Below are 25,153 nucleotides of genomic sequence, written 5' to 3' on the forward strand. Positions count from 1 at the left end.
ACAATATACACTACTGCGTCAGTAATTTGGGGTCAGTAATTTTTTTCTTTTTTTTTTTTAAATAAAATCAATACTTTTATTCAGCAAGGATGTGTTAAATTGATAAAAAGTGATAGTAAAGAAAATATATTATAAGAATATATATTATTAGAATTTATTTTTTTATTTTGAATAAATGCAGTTCTTTTTAACCCTTTTATTCATCAAATATATTAGACAGCAGAACTGTTTCCAACACTTCATAATAAATCAGAATATTAGAATGATTTCTAAATGATCATGTGATAGACTGGATGTTACATGTGACACTGAAGGCTGGAGTAATGATGCTGAAAAATTCAGCTTTGCATCACAGGAAATAAATTATTTTTTAAAAGATATATTCAAATAGAAAACTATTATTTTAAATTGTAATAATATATCACAAATATTACTGTTTTTTCTGTATTTTTGATCAAATAAATGCAGGCTTGATGAGCAGAAGAGACTTCTTTCAAAAACATTAAAAATAGTAATGTTTCCAAACTTTTGACCTGTACTGTATATATATATATATATTTATTTACTTTGATAGTCCACTTTAGACATTCTACTAACAGTAAGTAACTTTTTTCATTTTATTTTAAAATAAATGTCAACTAGCAGTCATAAGCGTATTAGTAGACTAGTAGTCTGCTAAATATCTTCTAACACTTTATTTTTGATAAGTCCACAACATTCTGACTATGAGAAACTTTGCAAGTATATGTCAACTTATTCTACTAAGCCTAAACCTAACCAAACAGTCTACTCTGAGAGTTAGTCAACATGTAGTTGCAAATTAATGAGAATTAGTTGAATGTAGTTGCAAAGTTACTTTTAGTTAATAGAACGTCTAAAGTGGACTATCAAAAAGTGTAACCATATTTTTTATTATAACTGCATATGTTTTCTGCAACATTTTAACTGCTTTATGTTAGACAATAGTTATGTCACTGAAATTAATTAATTCATTAATTATTCATGATTTCCCTAAAACAAAACAAAAAATAAAACTAAATACCCTAAATAAAATAAAATACCCTAAAATTAAATTAAATTCTCTAAAATAAAAACAAAACACACATACACACAAAAAATTATTTCCTTAAAATGATAAAAAAAAATATTTCCTTGCCCATTGATGAAGGCTGTACAGCTTCTATATAAAGATATATTTGTGTGCTTCAACTTTGTGTATCTTAATTATATTTGTGTGTTATGAATGAGGCCCCAGGTTTTTCGTTCTCTTATTTGTACGATCCCCAGAATCATCCTGTACGATGAATGATGCAGGAAAGAGCTTGTGATGGTACTAAAAAAAGTTCCTTTCTTAAATCCTAGCGTTGGAGTTCGGTCGAACTACACGGTAGTTTCGTTTCTCCAGGGTCCCGTGCGTATATTCCCAGTGCTGTCGGATGGATAAAGTGCGTTTCCCTTCAGGATGCCGTTCTGATTGGCCAGCGACTGTCTGCGGGCGTGCAGCTCTATATGCGCGTGATGCAAATCGTCCTCCGCGAGTTTCCCGCACAGAAAGCTCTCACCCGCGTCGAGGAGCTCGTCTTTTGCGCAGCACATGTGATGATGGTGGGCAGAGCTTGGAGAGCGCTCTGTGAGGGCAAAACTTCGTGAGCTAAGTGGCAAATGTGGGCGTGTGGGCTGTTAGCGCGCGAGCGTGCACGCTTGAGGCGTCCGCTCCAGAGGGACGCGCAACGCTAGTTCACGTTGGCGCCTTGTTTTAGTCCTGACGGGTTTGGAGCAGCGGTGCAATCGCACGGCGGGTCGGTAACCATCATGGTCGGCGTGGAGAAGCACATGCGCGCTTGTTTCATCTTCTAGGAGCTGTTGCGTATGCAGAGCGGCGCAACATGGCGAAACCGGCGTCAGGCAGGTCACGTGATTTTGCCCAGCGGCGCGACATGCGCAGTGAACAGGTTTCCCACCATCTAGATGGCAGTGGGTGTGGGCGTCGCCGTTTATGTTGAGTTTGTGGGCGTGGCCGTGGATGTGGGCGTGGCATGCATTTGAGGGGCGCCGCCCGGGACAGCATGCGCACCAGCAGTGCCAGACATCATCGCGTTTTGCACAATGATGAATCAGTATGAACAACCCGAGTGTGACAGAAAAACGCCCCGCCGAGATATATAAACAGCTGAAGATCATATCCAGAAAGTGGCCTTGCGAAACAGCAAGTGCGCCGACGGCCAGTGCGGCAAACGTCCACGTGGCTACGAATAAAAACAGCGTGAACGCCGCCGTCCGCAGCTGGGCTTTAAACGAGTGTTCGTTGTTGATGATGGATGGGTTGATACCGTGACACTGACCACTCGCCGGCTCCCCCTGGTGGACATCAGAGAGCCGCTGCTGCTCCTCGCTCGCTGCCTTCAGCTCGTATTTCCGCTCGGGGTGTTTGCGCAGCTGGATGATGGTGCACAAGAAGTAGACGCAGGTCACTAGGACGATGAAGGCCACAGGACCATAGAAGGCGCCCAGACTCGGCTCCCATGCCATCCAACAGCTGCAAACACAGGAGATTAACATTACTGAACATGTTTGCATTCATGCTAGGATCATTAAACACAAAGGAAAATCAGTTTTGTCAGAAATCAGATCAGAGCGATGCGTAAAACTCAAAGCCAACGCAGAAGAAAGACAAAATTAGAAAAAGATGAGAAAACATGTATGATATTACTCCAAAATTGCTAGAGTTTGCTTGAAATGTCTTTGACATTAAACCAGATGTTAGTTAGATCTAAACCTGTTTATAGTGTTAAATATATATTTATATAAAAATAAAATATAAATATAAATTGTTGCTAAATAAGTACTGAAAATACTAAAACTAAAATAAAAATACTTTAAAAAAAACTAAACCTGAAAAATAAAAACAAAAGATATTTAAAATTATTAATTAAACTAATTAAATCTGTAATAAACATGCCTTTGATTATTTTTATTCAGATTTTTACTGTATTTTACTACTGAAATTAAACCAACTAAAATACAAAGGGACTTTTTAGAAATATATCTGAAAACTAATAGAATGAAAAATTCAAAAACAAATCCTGAACTCATTGCAAAATCTAATTCAAAATATTAGTAAAAACTAACAGTTGCAAACACAGGAAATCAACATTTCTGAACATGTTTTCATGCATGCTATTTTATTGAGGATCATATTCTGGTTACTCAACATTCAGATTTGAGCATTTTGACAGCAGTGACACTGACATCGGATTAGAACAAAACGAACTGAACTGAGATGAATAATGACACTACTGTATTTTGTAGAGCTGCTCAAATCGAATTTGTTTCATAATTGATGAAGTTTGCAACACTGATACATATACAATCTGCAATGATACAGATAAATTAAATGAATGAAAATGCAAAATAGAGTTGTTATTGTGCTGTTATTGTTAACTTAAACTTAAAAATTGTTTTCTTTTTTTGTGATAATGATAATATTGTTTTTCATAAAATTTGATGAACTTAACCCTAATGAAAATGAAATAGAAATGTTTCCTTGTCGAGTACCAAAATGATTAAATCGGAAATGAAAATAAAGCTATATAGAATATAAAAAACTAATAAAATCACGAAATTACTAAAACTAAAATGAAGATGAAAACTAAAAATTGAATTGAATTTGTTTCATAACTGATCAATTTAGCAGATTGTATATTTATCAGTGTCACAAAGATGCAATTGAATTAATTAAGATACAAAATAGAAGCGTTCTCAGTGTTGTTGTTTTGAACTAAAACTTAAAAATTGTTTTCAGTAATTGAAATAAAGCAGGGGGAAAAATATTAGATGAAAAAAAAAAAAAAAAAAAAAATAAAACAATTCAATTCACACAAAAAACTTAACCCTAATGAAAAAATAAATGTTGTCTTCAGGACTAACTGAAATAAGCTTTAATATTAAAGTTGAAATATTAAAATGCCTAAATCTGAAATAAAAATAAAGCTATAGAGAAATAAAAAATAAAAAAACTAATAAAAATTACAAAAGCACATAGTAAAATTTAAACGAAAATGAAAATGAAAATTGAACATAAAAATAATAGTACATAAATAACTAAAATCTTCACTAGAGGTATTTTATGCATGCAAGAATGCAACCAAATATTACATAATAAAAGTTTAAGAATCAGTCATAGTGACTGAGCATTACTCTGAATGGAGGCTCGGGTCCGGTTCCATTCAGAGTCTGTGTTGGTTACAGATTTACATGCACGTGTCATTCAATTCATTTGAGCAGTTTGGCCATATTTAATATTTAGTATGATACTTTGAGTCACTCATATATATATGAAAGAGTGTCAAACACATCGGACTGATTTAGCTGCTACTCACAACGGCGTCAGCTCTCCGCTGCCGTAGTTCTCGATGTTGATGGCTGCTGTGATGCCGCAGATGATGAAGGGAACTCCTGCACTCACTAAATAAAACCTGCAAACACAAACCACACAAAACAAATGATCACATTCTCTCCTGCTTAATGCGGTTTCATCATGATGATGCTAAAAATACAGCATCGGGTTTCATCAAACCCTGGAGAAACAGTGATGAGAGCACGTTTATGAGGGATTTATTTGACCTGTCAGGACTGTTTGAGAGAAGAATTAAACACAAAGGAAAATCAGTTTCTACAGAAATCAGATCAGAGCGATGTGAAAACCCAAAGCCAATGCAGTAGACAGACAAAATTAGAAAAAGATGAGAAAACGTGTGTGAGTAGGTGTGTTATATTTTTACAGAATTTATATGTTTTTGTTTATAAACTAGATTTTTAAAGTTAGATATAAACATGTTTATAGTGTTAACTAAATATAATTTTTAGATTAAAAAATTTTTTGCCTCTGCTAAATAGTACTAAAATACTAAACTGAAATTAAACTGAAACAAAAACACTTACTGTCTTATTAAAATATTTTTTTTTGTTTAAAAAGAAACCTCAAATATAAAAACACATTTATTTATTTAAAGCAAAAATGTGATAAACATGCATTTGATTATTTTTATTCAGATTTTTACTGTATTTTACTACTTGCATTGAAATTAAACAGGCAAAAAAGTCATGGCCTAATGGTTAGAGAGTTTGACTCCTAACCCTAAGGTTGTGGGTTTGAGTCTCGGGCCGGCAATACCACGACTGAGGGCGCCGCAGGAAAAATGATGCCCACTGCTCCGGGTGTGTGTTCACGGTGTGTGTGTGCACTTTGGATGGGTTAAATGCAGAGCACGAATTCTGAACTCTTTACATCTAATGTAAAGAAAAGATGAATAAATATATGAATATGAATAAAAACTTATAAAATGAATAAATAAAACTTTAATAATAATAATTCATATAAAGTAATTAAATATGTTCTTCCTTCCATTTAAGTAGAAAACAGTTTGAAAAAATGCCTTTGATTATTTTAATAAAATTTTACTGTATTTTACTATTTGCATTAAACATTTTGACTGTACTTAACTACAGTTTGGTTAAAAATACAAATACATGAATAGAAAACCTACCAAAATATTATAATTTACTAATAATCTTGTAATCATTTACTTATGTTACTTCAAACCTGTATGACTTTCGTTCTTGATTTTCACATGAAGATACTGAGCGATAAATACACAGCTCTTATTCATGTAATGAAAGCGAATGAGGACCCAGAATGCCTCTCTTCACGCTCAGCTTTACAAGCACATCTCCATGAATCAGCTGAAGACATTGAAAAATTGAGGAAGACTATGACCTGGCGGAAGGTCATGCTGATAGGATGCACAGCTGATGTGATTGTGTGTGTGTGTGTGAAATTGATTTCCATTCACTGGCTCCTGTCACAGATGACATTAAAGTCAATCACATGAGATCGGCACAGCAAGCAAAGATACACCAGCATCAGCACATTATCTACTTTCAGAAACAACACACACACACACACACACACACACACACCCACACACCGGTCTTATGGGAGTGAACTACATGCATGCTCTCCAGAATAACATACAAGCAAATGAGTGTAATTTCAGGCGGTGTTATGACATCTCAATAGGATCCCGGCGCTCGTGTTTGGGGAGATTAAAACGGCCGCCCTCTGAGCACAGATGCGCGGGTTAGTCCAAACACACTGAATAATTCATGAAATTATCCAACGTTTGAAGAAAAAGCTGTCTGCTGTGTGATACAGAATGCTGCCGTTTAGAAAACTGAAAACAAATCTCACACAGTCTCTTCTGCTCACCCAGGCTGATCAAAAACCCAGTAAAAATTGTGAAATATTATTCCAATTTAAAATAGCTGTTTTCTATGTAAATATCTGTTAAAATGTAATTGATTTATGTGATCAAAGCGGAATTGTCAGCATCATTAACGACACCAAGCTGCGGCAGATAGAAACACTGAAGAGGGTCTTCAGGAACCTGAACGAGACGGTATGCAGCACATCACCCGCGACGAGGATCATCATGTCAGGACCGCTTCCAACGTATCGACGAGGACATGAAAGGTTCAGTAGACTGTTTGCTAGAACAGAAACTGCTCTTTGTTAATAATTGGAATCTTTTCTGGGAGCATCCTAGGCTTTTTCGCGCTGATGGCCTGCACCCCAGCAGAGTCGGAGCGGAACTCCCTCTCGGACAACATCTCCAGACCGCTGCGCTCCATATGACTAGTAAGCCAATTCTCAAATAAACTGCTATGATGGCTTTTGGTTCTACCCGCTTAAATGTTAGAAGTACTTGCGCTGTCCAATCTATTAATACTGTGTCTGTTCCCCGAATAGTGAGGTCAAAATACAAATTTAATGCAGGATCTAGAAAAAATCTGATTGGGATTAAACCAGAAAAATGCTAAATAAATGCACAAAAACTATTTTTAAAGTTTGGGCTCCTAAACATTAGATCACTCACACCCAAAACAGTTATTGTAAATGAAATGATCACAGATAATAGTTTAGACCAATGATTACATTGGTCTAAATGAGTCTACTCCACCAAACTACTGTTATAAACATGAGCCCCGTCAGACTGGTCGTGGGGGAGGTGTGGCAACAATATATAGTGATATTCTCAATGTTACCCAGAAAACAGGATACAGGTTTAAATCATTCGAAATACTTATGCTTAATGTTACACTGTCAGATATGCAAAAGAAATCTACTCTATATCTTGGTATGGCTAGTGTGTATAGACCACCAGGGCCATATACAGAATTCCTAAAAGAATTTGCAGATTTCCTCTCAGATCTATTGGTAAATGTTGATAAAGCACTAATTGTCGGAGATTGTAATATTCAGGCTGATAATAGAAATGATGTTAGGACTTGCATTTACTGATCTAATAATCTTTTTTGGAGTTGAGCAAAACGTCACCGGGCCCACTCATCGTTTTAATCATACGCTAGATTTAATTATATCGCATGGAATCGATCTTACTGATATAGATATCGTGCCTCAAAGTGATGATGTGACACTGACCGGTTCCTTGTATCGTGCATTTTTGCGTATTGATGATGATATAACTATATGGCTTTGCGTTATCGTCCGGGCAGCAAACTATTGTTCCAGCCACCAAAGACAGATTCACAAATAACCTGCCTGATTTATCTCAACTGCTCTGTGTACCCATAAATACACATGAACTAGATGAAATGACTGGCAACATGGGCACTATTTTCTCTAATACATTAGAAGCTGTTGCCCAAATTAAATTGAAAAAGGTTAGAAAAAAACGTACTGTGCCATGGTACAACAGTTATACCCACGCTCTCAAGAAAGAAACTCGTAGTCTTGAGCGCAAATGGAGAAAAACTAACTTGGAAGTTTTTAGAATTGCGTTGAAAACAGTATGTCAGAGCTATAGACACGGCTCTAAAAACTGCCAGGGCCGAGCATATCCACAAACTCATAGAAAATAACCAAAACAATCCAAGGTTTTTATTTAGCACAGTGGCTAGATCAACAAATAACCAGACACCACCCGATCTAAATATTCCCTCACAGTTTAATAGTAATGACTTTATGAATTTCTTCACTGATAAAATAGATAACATCAGAACATTTAGATTCTACAGCGTCTAGTACCACAGTTTCATTCATCGCACCCAAAAATAAACTGCAGTGCTTTACAACTATTAGACAGAAAGAGCTAAATAAACTTATCACTGCATCTAAACCAACAACATGTTTATTAGATCCTGTACCCACTAAATTACTGAAAGAGTTGTTACCTGTAGCAGAAAAACCGATTCTCAATATTATTAACTCATCGTTATCTTTAGGTCACGTCCCAAAACCATTCAAGCTGGTGGTTATTAAGCCTCTTATTACGAAACCACAACTAGATCCTAGTGAACAGGCAAATTACAGACCCATTTCAAATCTTCCATTTATGTCTAAAATCTTAGAAAAAGTTGTCTGCTCCTTGTAAAAAAAAAAAAAAAATTTCAAATCTTCAAAAAAAAAAAAAAAAAAAAAAAAAAAAAAAAAAAAAAAAAAAAAAAAAAAAAAAAAAAAAAAAAAAATATATATATATATATTATATATATATATATATATATATATATATATATATATATATATATATATATATATATATATATATATATATATATATATATATATATATATATATATGAAGATTTTCAGTTGGGTTTCAGGCCTGACCATAGCACAGAAACTGCACTTGTTAAAATTACAAATGACTTGCTTCTTGCGTCAGATCAAGGCTGCATCTCATTGCTAGTTTTACTTGATTTAGTGCTGTGTTCGACACCATAGATCACGACATACTCATAGATTGATTACAAAACTATACAGGTATCCAAGCGAGGCTTTTAGATGGTTTAGATCCTACCTGTCTGATCGCTACCACTTTGTTTATCTAAATGGGGAGTCATCTCATTTATCACCAGTAAAGTATGGAGTGCCACAAGGATCTGTCCTAGATCCTCTGCTATTTTCAGTATACATGTTGCCCCTTGGTGATATTATTAGAAAATACGGGATTAGTTTCCACTGTTATGCTGATGATACTCAACTATATATCTCAACAAGACCAGGTGAAACTTCTAAATTATCTAAGCTAACAGAGTGTGTTAAAAATGTAAACGATTGGATGACCAATAATTGTCTCCTATTAAACTCGGATAAGACAGAGATATTACTTATTGGACCAAAAAACAGTACACAAAATCTTTTGGATTACAATCTGCAACTAGATGGATGTTATGTTACTTCCTCTACAGTCAAAAATCTGGGTGTTATATTAGACAGCAAACTGTCTTTTGAAAATCATATTTCCCATGTTACAAAAACAGCATTCTTCCATCTTAGAAACATTACCAAGCTACGAAACATGTTACCTGTTTCTGATGCAGAAAAGCTAGTTCATGCATTCATGACCTCTAGACTGGACTATTGTAATGCACTGCTAGCTGGTTGTCCTGTATCTTCAATAAACAAGCTACAGGTAGTCCAAAATGCAGTGGCTAGAGTCCTTACCAGGTCAAGGAAATATGATCATATTACCCCAAATTTACAGTCTCTGCACTGGAAACCTATTAAGTTCCATATCAGTTACAAAATATTATTACTTACCTATACGGCCCTTAATGGTTTAGCTCCTGTGTACCTAACTATTCTTCTACCACGCTACAATCCATCACGCTCTTAAGGTGGTAAAAAAATGGTGTTTTTTTGGTAGTTAGTATGGTAGTGTTGTCTAATGGAGGTGGTGGTTTTTTTTATTTTTTTGCTAATAAACTCTGGAAAATCCTTCCTGATAAACACACTCTGTCTAGATTAAATCTAGATTAAAGACATCTCTTTGGCCAAGCATTCATATAATGCATCTCATAATCTTGGACTGCAGTTATATTAAAATAGTTGATTTGATATATAACAGACGTTCAGCCACTAAAAGCATGAGAAACTTTACAGCTGAAATCATAAACACTAATTTATACAAGCACTTTCACAAAAAAAAACACTTGTCACTGGGATCATAACAAGTGGATGAAAATGGGTGCAATAAAGACAAAAACAATCATGTAAGCAGAGGAATGAGCTCCAGGATCATGATCACCACCAATCCCACAAATTGGCATGGATGGGTCTAAACCGTTTACATACAGATGGACTTATTACAGCGCAAACGACTCATGCAATCAGATATCAGCACTTTAGGTGATGTTGAAACAAAATGAAGGTGAAACGATCGGTGTGCCATGACTCTCAGCTCAGTTAAATTACAGATGCACCGCTGCGTCTGCGACCTTCATTACACTGGCAGTGTTTACACAGGATCTGATGAGTAATGGGCTGAAAAAAGGTGACTATAATAGCAGAACAAAAACAACAGGTAGCCGTAACACACAAAACTTACACAAAATATGATTTCTGCTGTATTATTGTAGTTTGTTGTTGTTTATTTTGTTTTTGATGCATTTAAAAAGCTTTTTAAATATTTTGAAGTTTTAAATTTTTTTTATTTTAAAATGTAAAAGGCAAGACGCTCTAGGCAAAAGCATTGTTGTTTTTTTTTCATGCATTGATCATGGTTTTCATAACTTGTATTTTTTCAGACTAGTGGAAAGAAACCAACCAAAATACACTTTTGAGTGTTGATTTTATTGAATTATCTATTTCGTCTGTAGATTTTAGCTAAAGGTCATATCTTTAAAAAGTTTTTTCTCCATTTAAGCAGCTCCTACATACAAGAAAATTTACCGTTTTATTCCCATCTATATTCTGTAGGTTTTTGCTGAAGGGTTTGTTCATATATAATTTGCTTGATTTTTATTACTGCACTTTATCTGTTTGCTTCTAAAGATTTCAATACATATCTTTAAAGGAATTTTTCTCAAAATGAGTTTCTCCACCACAGTAACGCTTACATACACAAAAACTTACAGTTTTATTCCTGTCTATATTTTGATGGTTTTTAGAGAGTTTTGTTCATATAACAATCCGATTTTATACAAAAAAAAAAAAATTCCTAAAACATGGACAAAATGTATTTGTTTTCTGTATGTTGACAGTGTTTTCTGATTTATGAAGTGACAAAAAGAGGAATCCCTTCTGTAAAAACCTTTAAATCAAATATGGCAATAAAATAAAAAATTTTTAACCTGAATATTCAGATTTCTGTTCTGGAAGTTTATGCAAATGGGTGCTTATTTAAACAACATTTCAGTTATAACATTTTTAAACAAAGTACAACATGCACATTTTTTAAAATCCTATTCACCTGTATTGTCTTGCCTTAAAACACAAAGCTGAAGTGACTAGGGTTAATAAACAACAAGTAATTGTAAATTAAATGATGTTCCATAAGCCTTTAAATGAGGCTGCAACATGGTTACATTGGACTAAAAACACAAATGCAATAAGAAAACTGTCTGCGTCTGAGAGAGAGAGATGAAAGCGTAAAATAGATGTGCTGATCCCACCAACAATCAAGAAATAAAACAAACCGCAGGGGGCTCGAAGCGTGAGAGAATGATTCTGAAGACAGATAAATGATGAACAATAAAGTCGTTTGGATTGAAGTCAAGCAGAATAGTGGTGATGAAAAGAAACACGTTTCAATCAAACCGGTGAAAGTGCACATCACAGACGAGAAACAACATTACTGAGCTATTGATCAGGGCTCTACGTTCAGAATAGCATACCACTCTTATTTAATACACTATTGTCTGCAATATGCACAGTATGCACTTCTTCTACAAGCACAGAATACTAGTGTGCAATGTACATGAAAATGTTTAAACCTTTGATTAAAAACCAAATTAGTTTGGAGAAAAGAGGGTGAATTGGGGTGTAAATGGAGTTTCTCCTCACGTCAGAGGACTGAAGACTGGTTAAAGATCTCGCTCTCAGCGTCTGACTCGAGTCTTACAGGCCACAGCGTTTCTGAGAGAGAACACAATGTCTGCGCTCGGCTTTCATGTGACCTACTTTCAGCACAATCAAACCCAAACACTCCACTCAGAACTACTAAAAATCCCAGATTAAAAACCACGAACAAGCAGACAAGCTGAACGAAGCTGCGTTAAACTCAGAAAACACACACACACACAAAACTGAGTTGTTAGTTCTGCCTTCACTACGCTATAGTATGGCAAAGTCCTGTGTGTGTGTGTGTGTGTGTGTGTGCGCACACACATATGTATATATTTCATCAAATAATTGTATATTATACATATGTATAACATTTATACCTTAAACATTTTACACTTATTTTGAGGTGTAGTGTGCACACATTAAAACACATACATATTCAAATAAATGTCACCTTAAATGAAATATCATAAATATAAAAAAGAAATAAAAAAAACTTACTAAAATAACTGAAACTGAAATAATTAATAAAAACTATATAGACATATTTAAAATAACAATTACAACATCATCAACAACAAACAAAGCTAACTAATAAAAATGAAATTAAATAATACTAAAAATAAACTTATATAAAACAATATAAAATACTTTAAAAGTTATTAACAACTTAACATTTAAAACGTATTTCAGCTAGTTGTCAAACCAATTCAAACTCACTTTAATTTAGTATAACTTGATGTACTAAAATAACTGAAATTAAAATATTAATATTTAAAATATTAATAAAACAACTACATCAACAAAAAAAACTAATAAAAATAAAAAATAAAAAAACAAATAAAATGTTAAACAAAATCAAAATGAAAAATACAACAATTAGAACTATTATAAAACATTCAAACGTTCAGATCGTATATATTCCTCTAAATTGTTAATTGCGTAAAATTATGTGTGATCAACATCTGCAAACAGTTAAACTCAACAATTAACTATAAAACATGGAATCTGTGCTTTATGTTTCTATAAAAATAGTCATTGACAGATTTACCGCAGTATAAACGGTAACTTCCACACGTCCAGAGCAAGACTATATTTAGAATATATTTATTTAGAATTGATTTGTTCTGTGTTTTTTGTTTTATTAGATTTGTAGGATGTTAATTAGGTTGTTTAATATGTTATATATCAGCTCAACACAGATTGATTGGGTTTATTAGCTTGACACTGACAGGAGGTTAACATGAAGGTTACACGGCGGATCCTGCAGCTGTCTCTCATGTTTACCGGCGGGATCTTCACTGGCTATGTTTACATGAACAATTTTAGTTTCAATCGGACTGAATTAATTCCGATTATTAGATTGCATGTAGACACAGCCAATGTAAAGAGCTTAAATAAGAGACAGAACGTTTGCTCTTCAGTCTAACATGAAGCACAGAGAGCCTAATTGATTCCAATGAACACTGTAAGGGCTAGTTTTAGTGTGCAATTGGTATAGGACAGATTTAGTATTTTGGTGTTGTGACTGCTAATGTCATGTTTTGGTGTTGATGAGCTGTTGTGAGTTAGCACTGAAAAGGCGTGGACACAGTTGTTTTTTTGCTTGACCTTACTGAATATGCATTTGTACTAGTTTCCCCTTCAGATACAAAATTTATAGGAGTAGAGTATTCAAATGAATCCAACGCTATCTCAAGGTCAATTCGTAGATATTTTACGAGGTGGCTAATTCGTACGACCTCACTCGTACGATTTTGTACGATTTGTCTAGACATTAGTGACGGGTAGGTTTGGGGGCGGAGTCAGGTGTAGGTCATTCGTAGAAATTCTTACGAATTGTGCAACTCGTAAAATATGTACGATTTAGCAAAAATCGTATGAATTTGTACGAATGATGATTGTACGAATTAGCCACCTCGCAAAAAAATGTATGAATTGCTGTGAGATCACGTAATGCGTTTTACTAACATATTAATTATTTAATGCAAAAAAAAAAAAGAGTATTTATTAATTTTTTTCTTTTGAAATGTGCATTTATTTTTTTTTTATAGCGTGTTGTAGGCGGGAGGATTTTTTCCACACGTATTAATTCATTTTGAATGCCAGAAAAACACATTATCTGAAGATATATTGTTTGCCAAGACATGTTATTTTTAATTCAAACCTTTATTTTTTTGTCCTCCGGTTCTTTTCAACATACTGTGGCTTCTTTATTTCTTTATTTGCGACTACACTAATTTGTGCTGCACTTGGTATATTGCGTTGGTCAATATGTTGCATCTGTGTTTTTTTAATTTGCGCACTGTTGGTAAATAACCCGCAGAAATTTCCCCTCCCATCAGCGCTGTTTTAGAATCGCGCTCTCGTTCTGATCTTTTTTGGTTTAGTGATATTGTGCTTAATTTTTAAGGTTTGGTAAAACTGGTCGTATATGTGTATTGGTGTTATGGCTGTGGTGAGGCGGCGCGGGGTCTCCGTCCTGCGGCTGCTGTGGTTTTTTGGTCACCTGTTTGTAGATGTTTCGTGCGGTGACGCCCAACCAGAGCATCGTGGACAGAGACGAGTAATGCAAGACGATACCGACCTGAAACACACACACAAACACACAGTTCAGTGGCTAAAGCGCAACACACACTAATACAAATCCAGATAATACAGATTTTAAACAGTTACACAAACCATGTAAATACCATGGTAAAATGTTTAGGGTCATAAAACAGCATAAAAATATATCAAAAGTGAGAGTTAAGATTTATGATGAGATTTCTATTTCAAATAAATGCTGTTCTTTTGAACTTTCTGTTCATCTGTGAATCCTAAAAAATAAACTGTATCATGGTTTTTCCCAACAAAAATATTGTGCAGCACTACTGTTCTGGGTTCTGAAACATCGATAATAATCAGACCACGTTCGTTTCTTAGCAGCAAATCATCATATTAGAACTGATTTCTGGAAGATCATGTGACACTGAAGACTGGAGTAATGATGCTGAAAATACAGCTGCGCATCACAGAAATAAATTACACTTTAACAGAGATTTACATAGAAAACAGCTGTTTTATATTGTAATAATATTTCACTTTTTTTTACTGTATTTTTGATCAAATAAATACAACCCTCGGTAAGCAGGAGAGACTTCTTTTAAAAACATTGAAATGCAAACTTGAAGAGTAGTGTACTGTATATATAATACACGCATATAATAAAACTTGATAGCTAATAAAAACACAATTGCCTCTTTAACAGCATTGTTCAGTGATAATTTTGCCTTTGGTTGTCATCTATCAAATCGAACACATGAAAAATATCAGCTTGAATGACATCAAGCATCATGTGAGGAAACGTGACCGAATATTACTGAGGTCGAAGCTGATGGAGCTCATGAAAAATTAACGAACACTTATTTTACCCAATATGCATCTCAATTGTAAAAAAAAAAAAGTTTGTGCATTATTGAATTTATGTGCCACTCGTCCAAGTATGTGCAGTTTACAACTGATTATGTCAATAATCCCAAATGGTCATGTGTTTATGTGGTCATCAGGCTTTTATGACTCATATAGTCTGATTTATTGAGAATAAGGAGGAAAAACAGCTCAATTTTATATATGTAAAAAAATATATATATTAATTTGCTGCAGATGCTGATATTTCTATGATGAAACTCTGCTGCTTGTAATGTAAATCAGTGAGATCTTTATAACAGTAGAGCAGATACTGACATAAACTGATCTAAATATGAGTCTGTGCTCTATATCTGCAGTAATGTGTCTCAGTGAGATGAGATGTAAATGATCCAAACATATAATGCAGTGATTGAGAGATGAAGAAATAAAGGCTCCTCAGAAGATGTGAGATGTTCTGGAGGCTGTGAAGATCATTCCTCCGCTGAGGAACAGTGAAAGTAAAGCTTCTGGAAACAAACGCTCCTCAAAAGATCCTGATGATCAGATTTGAGACTCTAAAACATGATTGATGGAGAATCAAGTAAAGCTGAGCTGCTTCAGTCCAGTAAGAGTTCATCTGGATATATTACTGCAGTTATTTCTGACCTTTACTTGATCACAATCACTCAAGATCTGACACCAGAAGCAGCAGCTGAAGCTGATTACACTAGAAGAGCTCTGACTGGATAAAACACTCTAAAGAAGTGTTGCAGTAAACTTAGTGTGAAACAGCGTTAACAGCAACGTTTGATCATTTAGAGCCTTAAAAATGTGCATATTAAATATGAACCAGTATTTATGTGGTTAATCAGCCAGGCTGATATCAGTTCTGTAAGGAAACACAGATAAATGTTAAGCACACTCAGCTGAACATAACACTAAATACGCTTTCTGTCTCCGCTGTCGCATTTTTTGTTTTTTTTTTATTTTTTATTTTAATTTATGTTGTGCTGTCGTATATTATTCAGGAGTATTATTATTATATTTTCTCTTATACTTTTGAGTGTCTGTGTTTTTGGAGAGAGAGAGTAGAATAATCAGATTCTCTCTGCGTTTGTCTGGGGCTGTGAACACAACACATGTTCACAAACACTCAGGAGAGAGAGAACAATAACTGGGATCCATATCATCAGGAGAGAACGAGTGACGGTGGATTGTCTGGGGCTGTGAACACACTTTCCTGCGCCATCCATCACTCGGCCGAGGCCAATCACAGCCGGCCCTCTGAGATCAAACGCATGAAGACGAATAAATATAAATCTGAGAAAGACCTTGAGCCGTGACACTGAAAATCCCTGACCGACCCAGAGCTTAACAACGTGTTCAAACCAGCTCAACGTGAGCAATCACGAGGAAATCGATGACCTTGAGGACTCACACTGGCCGAAACTGGTCGAAACCTTATGGTTGATTTTTGAGAGGATGATGTACTATTACAGGTATACGTCCAAAAATTCAAGATATAAGAGCAAAAATGCCCCTATATGGGGTTTCGTCTTATATTTATACCATATAATATAGTTTAGCAATATCATGCAAGCAAAAGTGCCGTTTTTCCCAAATAACTGCATTACTGCAAATGTGAAATTGATTTTATACAGCACTTCAGTAAACGAAGTTAATCTTGTGTTGTAGTTTAGACACAATATTGTCAAATTCTGCACAGTTCTGCAAACGAGCAACACACAGCAGTGATTCATCACTGAATGAATCCAAGTTCTTGAGCAAACTGAGTGAGTCAATGATTCAGTTTGATTCATTTGTGAATAAATCAGCCGTTTGAACAAATCAGTTGAATGAATGAGTCATCGACGCGAATTCAATTTAAACGCACTCATTTTATTAATGCGTGATTAACGCAGCATGCAATTTCTGTTTGACCCGTGGCCTAGCCCGTAGTTACAGAAATAGAGATGCAGTGTTGCCAACTTAGCAACCTTGTCGCTAGATTTAGCAACTTTTCAGATCCCTTTAGGTACCTTTAAAAAAAAAAAAAAAAAAAACACCTAGCAACAAATCTGTATTTTCAGCATCATTACTCCAGTCTTCAGTGTCACATGATCCTTCTGAAATTTTTAAATATTTTTACCATTTAAAATATCTGTTTTCTATTTTAATATATTTTAAAATGTCATTTATTCCAGTGATTTCAAAGCTGAATTTTTAGCTATTATGTTGAAAACAGGTTAGTTTAGAAAGTTCAATTAGGAAGTTCATTTGTACTGGAATTTATATGTTTTTTAACATTATAAAATGTCTTTATCATCACTTTTGATAAGTTATTTTTAAAGCATCCTTGCTGAATAAAAGTAGTAATTTCTATAATCCCCCCCCCCTCCCTCAAAAATACGGCCAGTGGCTGATTTGCTTATTAAATAATAAACAATCCATTTTTTTGAAAATAAAATCAAATATTAATTTTTTTGATGCTAAGATGCTAATAACTAATAGATGCCAATAATCCTGTTTTTCATGTCAAATCGTATTCAAACTAAATCCAATAATGTATAGACATTGACAATTCAATTTTTAAACATTGGCACTCTCTCAAAAACATGCAAGCATTATATAATGTTACAGAATGATTAGTTGGTCACATGCGTATGCATAATACAGGGTTTTGTTTTATAAATTTGTGAATTTGATTCAAACATGCATTGAGGTAGCAAAAAGCATAAACAATTCTAATTCCCACTTAAGGAATAGAACTAGAAAGTAAATCAAATTCAAGTGTAATTTGCAATACTACTATTCAATTCAATGCTACTATTAGAATTAACAATAGTATTTTGTTTTCTTTGGCTCTCATTTATTCACTTGACCTGAATGTGGTTAAAAATCCAAAGAGATGCGTGTGAATCCTGCAGGGTTCAGAGCCAAATAAAGGACATTATATTAAGAAACAAACACACAGCGTCCCACTGAGCCATGCTTTATCTTTAGTTTAGAATGTGGGATGAAATGCAGTCGGGCAACACAACGGCCGAAGCTTTTTAGTGATGCTCACAAGAATAGAGCTTCAAAAACACACACGTTTCGACAAAAGCGCCACTGAAAGCCCCTAAAGACACGACAGCATCTTAAGTGCAACTATATGATGCTCTGTATGGATTCATTCAAGTCTGGATTGATTTTTGTTTTAGGTAGCGTTTTTGTTAGGGTGAGGGAATGTGAGAAGCGAGGCAATCAGAAAAACATGCACAGGCAAAATTTTAATAGTCGATTTAATGCACTGAAAGACAGAATGTGAGCGTCAGAGATGAAGCGAGCGCAGATGAGAGACTCACAGTCTGGCAGATGATGGGGTATTTGATTCGGTTGATGCCTCCGGCGAAGACAGCGAACGTCAGAGCCGTGTGGAAGCAGAAGTTGAGAAGCATGTGCCATCCTTTCCGACTGATCCAGATTTTGCTGGATTGATGATGGAAAAAACAAAATAAAGTAAATGTGCTGTGAATGTGTGTGAAGCGCGTTAAATATCTAAATGTGCCTCTGAGTGCAAGAGAGAGGGTGATAGTTCATAATAAAAAGAGAAGAGAAGAAACACTGCAGAGAAAACTGATGATGAAAAGGAGGGAAGAATCGCATCATAAGAGTTATAGACATATCAAAAAAAGTCTGTAAAAGTGTATATTTTAAAATAGCTATTTTTTATAGTATTATTATATTGTTTATTTAATTTAATTTTCTTTAAAATAAAATATTAAAACATCATAAACTATTTTTATTTAATATTTTATAAAATATAAAATCTATTTTTTATAGTATTTTTATATTGTTAATATTTTATGTAATTTTATTTTTTAAATATATAATAAATAACATTAAATAAAAAAATATTTTATTTTACAGTAGTATAGGTTTACTTTATTGTTTACATGTTTAGTATTGATATATTTTATAATATAATAAATAATAATATAATATATATATAAAAGTAAATTATTTTTTTTTTTTTTTTTTTTTATAATTTTGATATATTTTTTTTATAGTAGTATTATATTATAATAAAAAAATTAAATTAACAGCAACATTTATAATAAAATTAGATACAAATCTATGTTTTTTTTACATAATAATTTAGAGAAATTTATTAAAATAGATTATAAACTTTTAATTTTATGAAATAAATATATATATAAATAAATAATATAAATAATAAATTTTTTTTTTTTTTATTTATTATTAATTAATATATAGAATATTTTGTGTTTGTTTATTTTTTATTTAAAATAAATGTGCAATAAAATAACATTAAATTTTATTTTTATTTGTATTTATATATGTGTATTTTATTTTTAAATAAAATATACATTAAAACATTTATTTTAATTAAATTTGCATTAAAGCTTATTTTTTTTTGGTTAGCTTGAATGATTTTTATTTTTTGTGCGGTTGCATGTGATTTGACTTTTTTATATGAAACTTTGTGATCTGAAATCACCTGCTTGCTCTGCCTCTTTGCTCTCAGAGTGAGTGAAACCAGATGGACTGAAGCTTAAATTAAAACTCATTACAATAAATCACAAGAACCCAGATCCGGCAGCACACAGGAAAAGCCCAGGATGCCTTAAAAAGTTCTGGAGCAGAAACTCCCTCTCAGAGCCATTAATCACTGTCTCTGGGTCAGGAGCTTTAACCTGGCAGTCCTCTGTACAGCTGTGTGAGTGTGTGTGTGTGTGTGTGTGTGTGTGTGTGTGTGTGTGTGTGAACTCAAGCCTCTCTCTCGGTCTGCAGAAGGACACGATCTGATGGACTTTAAATGGGTCTCACAGCATTTCCATTTACACTCTTGATAAAGGATCAGCAGGCAGCATAATGAAAGTTGATGATGGATCGGCTGTCAGACGCACAACTCTGACATTTCCCTTCATAGAGCAGAGCGCTTCACTCAGTTCTTTGGCCTTATCATAGATTTAAGACACACTACAGTTTGGTTTCAGAAAGAAGTCTCTTCTGCTCACAGAGGCTGCATTTATTTGATCAAATGCACAGTAAAAATAATGAAATATTATTCCAGTTTAAAACAGCTGTTTTCATATGTGAATCTCTGTGTTAAAGTGTACTTATTTTCTTTCTGTTGGCGGTATGATGCAGCTGTATTTGTTCTCATAGCATCACTATAGCTACAGTCTTCAGGTGTCAGGATCTGACACACATGTGTCAGGACAAATCATTGTCTACTACGTTCGCGTAGAAACAGAGATTGATGTATGAGCTTGATCCATAGAAAACGAGCGCTGTGATCGAGGAAGGTACAGGCTGTAAGGGGTCAGAATGATGTGAAAACAAGGTCAGGGTTTTTGTGCTACATTATATTTTTCCAGGATGATCAGGTCTGGAATGACTAGCAAGAACATGCGAAGAGTTTAACGGCAAAGAAACAGTATTTATTGCGCAACGACAGTCGGACTAAATCTTTTTAGACATTCCGCAAAGTCTATAATGGCACTTTTGAGCTGAACTAGCTGAGGTATGTGAGATCGATGAGATGTAAACAAATATAGAGATATCTATAACTTTGTACAGTCGTATCAACGTTGTAAAAAACTATTTATATCCTATCGAAGTATATCTAATAGCGCAGATGAGGGCGGAGAGGAGAAGTGAGAGAAAGTCTGAGAGAGAGGAGGAGAGGTGATATGAGAATAGATTGAAAAAAAAAAAAAATCCTAAAAACCCCCCTGCATGTTGTAATATTTAGTATCTAAAAACCATATAAAACTATTTTTTTTCTGTAGGTGTAGAAATCCATGTAGGCCATAAATGAACAGAGATTTATATTTATTAATATAGAATTTGTGTCCATGATTCATATATAGTTTATATATGATATATATATAATATAAAACTATAAATAAAATGTAAATAAGCAACCGATATACTAAATACTAATACATAATATATATATGAAACAATTATATTTCGAACGAGAGCTTCATTTCAAAAGTTTAACTTGATGTAATACTATAACTATAACTAAAATGTAAATACAAAGCACAATAACTGATAAAATAATAGAAGGAGAAAAACTGTATAAGCCTAATCTATTTAAAATTTCTGTCGACTTCACAGAATAAGATAATCTTTTTCTCACATCTCAAGCCAGGTCGTACAGTCAAAAGTGAACTCCGTAGTGCTCCAGCATGACGTCTTGTGGGAAGCTCAGGACCACTAAAGAAGCATGCAGGATTAAATCTCTTCGCTTCAGATGTTTACTGTACTGTTAGAAACTCAAAGACTCGTCTGAGATAGACACTGATATGAGTTCAGATTCTGTGCTGTTATCTAGCGGCTGGAGTCTGATTTCCCCAAAGCCCTGATCGTCATGAAGATGAAGATGATGATGATGGACTGATTTCATCTCAAGCGTCAGAGTGAAGGAATCTACATCACAGCTCTCTAGAGCCGCCCGAGTCTGCAGAAACACACACCGCATCAACTCAGACCCAAGCTGAGGAGCAGGAGTGTGACAGCATGTGAAACCTGACAGACTGACTCGTGTGTGTGTGTGTGTGTGTGTGTGTGTGTGTGTGTGTGTGTGTGTGTGTGTGTGTGTGTGTGTGTGTGTGTGTGTGTGTGCGCGCGTCTCATGACAGAGCATTGACACAGCTGAGCTACTGAAGTGTGTGTGTGAGTGTGTGTGTGTGTGTGTGTGTGTGTGTGTGAGAGAGAGATTCTGACATTCACAACAAAGTACTGCAAAAACAAACAAATAACCTGCTCTAAACCAATAAGTGCACACTAATATCACGACTTCAGGATAAACCACCGTAGCACCAAGTAAACCAGGATTATAGTTCAACTTAAAACAAAAAATAATATGTGAACTGTTATTAGATAAAACCTATTTATTAATGATTTCAAATATGTACATTACATAATTATTTATTAATAAAACCTATTATTATTATTATTATTATTATTATTATTATTATTTCAATCTACAGCCGAGGCAAAATTGTAATTTAGTTGTAATTTAGTTATCCTTTTTTATTTTTCATTTATTTTGTGATGTGCATGTAATTTTAACTGAAATAAAATTAAAAACATCCTATTAGACATTTTAAAGAAATAAAAATAATTAAGCTGACAAAACACACACACGCACACACATACCATAATATAATATAATATATGATAATATAAAATAAAATATAATTTTAAATATAAATAAAAAACATTTTATGCATTTGTTTGATTTTAGAAATGCAGTAAAACATTTTTTATTTCATCTAGTTACATTGATTATTTTAATTTAGGTGAAATGTAAATACAATTTAGCATGTACTATAGCTATATATGAAAACAAGAATAAAAAATAACTAAAAATAAAATGAAGACAAAAAAATAAACTAATTCAATATGTTAAATATACAGTCCTTTTCAAAGGTTTGGGGTTGGTAATAGTTAAAATGTTTGTTAAAAGTAGTATCTAATGCATTTATTTTATTATTTTTGTATTTCCTCTAATTGCCAAAGCAACATTTATCATTTAGTTTAACTTAATGTACTTAAATAACTAAAACTGAAAAATTAATCAAAAATCTATAGCCATTTAAAAAATGAATTAGAATGACAAAAACTCACAAAAATGTATTTAGTTACAAAACTAAAAATGAGCAACAAAGGTGTGAAAACATCTCAGCGGTTGATCTGATGATTTAAGGGTTAAATGAGAGGATTTTGTATTTTGTTTTGTACTATTATTGTAGACAAAAACAAGTCATGAATTAAGGAACACTGTGTTAGTGGTGTTTATGTGTGCGTGTGCCCTACCTGTGGTGCACTATGTAGGTGATGATGGAGGCGAACAGGCAGAGCAGCATGACGGCGGTGCAGGCGTAAACCACCGGGTGCAGGAACTCTCCCGGATACGGAGGGAACGACAGCACCTTCTTCAGATCCTGACACACACACACACAGAGAGAGAGAATCAGCATCTGACACACACACACACACACACACACACAGAGAGAGAGGAGAGAGAGGAGAGAATCAGCATCGACACACACCACACACACACACACACACACAGGAGAGAGAGAGAGAGAGAGATCGGAAAGAGAGAGAGAGAGAGAGAGAATCAGCATCCGACCACACCCACACACCACACACACACCACACACCCCACAAACACACACACACACACACACACACACACCACACACAACATAGAGAGAGAGAGAGAGAGAGAGAGAATCAGCATCTTGGGGGGGGGGGGGGGGGGGGGGATAATCATCTTATAGAAGAAGAAGTGCTTGATACACAGAATCAGCATCACACACAGAATCAGCATCAGACACACACACACACACACACACACACACAGAGAGAATCAGCATCCGACAGACACACACACACACACACACAGAATCAGCATCATACACAGAATCAGCATCAGACACACACACACACACACAGAGAGAATCAGCATCCGACAGACACACACACACACACACACACAGAGAATCACCATCTGACACACACACACAATCACACACACACACAGAATCAGCATTCATCAGCATCCGACACACACAACACACAGAATCAGCATCCGCATCTGACACACACACACACACAGAATCAGCATCACACACACACACACACACAGAATCAGCATCCGACACACACACACACAGAATCAGCATCCGACACACACACACACACACACACAGAATCAGCATCCGACACACACACACACACACACACAGAATCAGCATCCGACACACACACACACACAGAATCAGCATCCGACACACACACACACACAGAATCAGCCTCACACACACACAGAGAATCACCGCCTCTAGAATAAGCACACACACACACACACACACACACAGAATCAGCCTCACACACACAGAATCAGCATCCGACACACACAAACACACACACAGAGAGAATCAGCATCCGACACACACACACACACACACACACACACACAGAGAGAGAGAGAATCAGCATCCGACACACACACACACACACAGTATCTAGTTTGAATCTCATAAAATGTGTGTTATTCATGTAGAGCATGTGCTCGCAAAACCAAAGTCATGGGATCGATTCTTACAGAATGCATGAACTGATCAAATGTAAACCTTGAACGCAATGAAAGTCACTTTGAATAAAAGCATCTGACAAATGCATACATGTGTGATTCAGCTTTGTCACACATTTTAAAAATGAAAGGATGAGAACATTCCATATCACTGTAACATGACCTGAATATTACAATTATATATATATATATATATATATATATATATTATAGTATATATATATATATATTATATATTATATTATATATATATATATATATATATATATATATATATATATACTAAAATTTGCATTTTCCCTTCCACAAACATCACCGGCAGAGCAAGTCTAAAGCAGGACTCAAAATTAATAATTAGTCTTTTCAAATCACATTTATTTATTCAACAACAGCATCATATTTCCCCTGCTGCACACAAACATCCACATCATTAGAGAACAGCTGATCAACAGAACTTCACATCTTCAGTCACAGACGTCTTTTGGGTTTACCAAAATCTTACCAAAGATACCAAAATGCATTATAATATTTGAAGGTTTATTTGTCATGTGTTTTAATGCATTACACTTTTAAATGTTACAATTAAGTATAGATAAGTGTTAGAATGTATTATAACTGTGGTTACAATTATTCATGAGATTATATAATGCATTTTAAGGTGCATAATAAGGCATAATTAATGCATTAAAACCACTTTTAATATGCGTGATATATAAAGGCTTTATGTAAACTGTTACCAACAAAACAAACAATAAAAAGAAAGAAATTGAAAC

The 25,153-nt window shown here is 34.4% G+C and overlaps 1 protein-coding gene across 1 annotated transcript in view; it reads right to left on the reverse strand.

The window, feature by feature from the left end:
• Positions 1–565: 565 nt before the first annotated feature.
• Positions 566–25,153, reverse strand: part of LOC109072522 (adhesion G protein-coupled receptor A1-like) — a 66,361-nt gene continuing 41,773 nt past the window's right edge. The window contains exons 6-13 of the mRNA XM_042736137.1: positions 23,096–23,223; positions 18,604–18,727; positions 14,292–14,453; positions 14,066–14,077; positions 9,657–9,676; positions 4,380–4,475; positions 1,686–2,536; positions 566–1,628 (exon numbers count right to left, since the gene is read on the reverse strand). Of these exons, the coding sequence (XP_042592071.1) occupies positions 1,381–1,628; positions 1,686–2,536; positions 4,380–4,475; positions 9,657–9,676; positions 14,066–14,077; positions 14,292–14,453; positions 18,604–18,727; positions 23,096–23,223 (1,641 nt within the window). The 3' untranslated portion in view covers positions 566–1,380. The remainder of the gene's footprint in view (positions 1,629–1,685; positions 2,537–4,379; positions 4,476–9,656; positions 9,677–14,065; positions 14,078–14,291; positions 14,454–18,603; positions 18,728–23,095; positions 23,224–25,153) is intronic.

The sequence above is a fragment of the Cyprinus carpio genome, chromosome B13 (genome assembly GCF_018340385.1).
Source record: "Cyprinus carpio isolate SPL01 chromosome B13, ASM1834038v1, whole genome shotgun sequence".
Taxonomy (NCBI): domain Eukaryota; kingdom Metazoa; phylum Chordata; class Actinopteri; order Cypriniformes; family Cyprinidae; genus Cyprinus; species Cyprinus carpio.